Source organism: Cetorhinus maximus, chromosome 31 (genome assembly GCF_964194155.1).
Source record: "Cetorhinus maximus chromosome 31, sCetMax3.hap1.1, whole genome shotgun sequence".
Taxonomy (NCBI): domain Eukaryota; kingdom Metazoa; phylum Chordata; class Chondrichthyes; order Lamniformes; family Cetorhinidae; genus Cetorhinus; species Cetorhinus maximus.
This window is the reverse complement of record NC_135909.1, coordinates 13,414,053-13,415,201: the sequence shown is the minus strand read 5'-3', so window position 1 is coordinate 13,415,201 and position 1,149 is coordinate 13,414,053. Positions and strand designations below refer to the sequence as shown.

Sequence of the window (1,149 nt, the reverse complement as noted above, 5' to 3'; positions counted from 1 at the left end):
TTTACTTGGAGCTGGTGTACTTGGTCACCGCCTTTGTCCCTTCCGACACGGCGTGCTTGGCCAGTTCCCCGGGCAGCAGCAGGCGCACGGCGGTCTGGATCTCCCGGGAGCTGATGGTGCTGCGCTTGTTGTAATGGGCCAGGCGGGAAGCCTCACCCGCGATGCGCTCGAAAATATCGTTCACGAACGAGTTCATGATGCTCATGGCCTTAGAGGAGATGCCGGTGTCGGGATGAACCTGCTTCATCACTTTGTAGATGTAGATGGAGTAACTCTCCTTCCTCGACTTTCGCCGCTTCTTGCCGCCCTTTCCTGACGGCTTATTCACCGCTTTCTTGGCGCCCTTCTTAGCAACTGGTTTCTTCTTCTCTTCAACCATCTTCAATCTCAATTTCAGACACAGAAATAAACCAAACCCCTTCCGTCCGCTCATTAAATAGACAGTCTGACAGATATATGCTAATGAGGAATGAGAAAACAACAATTCTTATTGGACATTTTTAAAAGAAAACAAGTTCTTAATTTGTGATTTATTTGATTGGATAGAGAAATCGACCAATCATATTTAGCTTTCTCCACCAATCATAGGCCTCCTTACTGCAATCAGGAAATACTTTTTACAAAGACCCTCTCCAGGCGGAATTTCTCAGTGTGTAAAGATACACCAGGAAATGTCGCCTGGCAGTCGGTGCGAGGGACTGTACGGTAATGTGGGGTTCCCTCAGGAATTGTGAGGCTTTGGTAAAGTCTGTGATTGTGGGATTTATTCACTCCCTGATTCTGTGTGTGAGAGTGGGGTTCCTTCACTGTTTGGAAGGCCGTGGTACAGTGTGCGAGGGCTGGATTTCTTCTGTGTCTGTGACTTGATGGGACCATGTCTCAGTGTTGGATTCACTTGATATCCTGAGGCTCATTGTGCATCTGTCCGTTATTGGTGCATGTAAGTGAAATTATTGGCTCCTTGGGACTATAAGACAGTGCGGAATTAAATCAGCATGTGTTTCTCTCGGCCACGAAAAGTATTGGATTTATTCTGTACATGTCAATCTCTGTAACTGTATGTGAATGAGATTCTTTATTTGTCAGTCCCTGTCATTGTAGGTCAGAGTTGTATTGATTCTATGTCTTTCAGCCTGTGGTACTATCTCT

At 46.2% G+C, this 1,149-nt stretch overlaps 1 protein-coding gene across 1 annotated transcript; it reads right to left on the bottom strand.

Moving 5' to 3' along the window:
• Window positions 1–449, bottom strand: LOC144670427 (histone H2B-like). Its single transcript, XM_078532906.1, has one exon. It carries the CDS (start codon window positions 431–433, stop codon window positions 2–4), a length of 432 nt encoding a protein of 143 aa, XP_078389032.1. The 5' UTR covers window positions 434–449; the 3' UTR covers window position 1.
• Between the last annotated feature and the right edge of the window lie 700 nt (window positions 450–1,149).

Coding starts and splice junctions, on each gene's coding strand:
- LOC144670427 (XM_078532906.1), bottom strand. CDS start 433: ATGAGCGGACGGAAGGGGTTTGGTTTATTTCTGTGTCTGAAATTGAGA.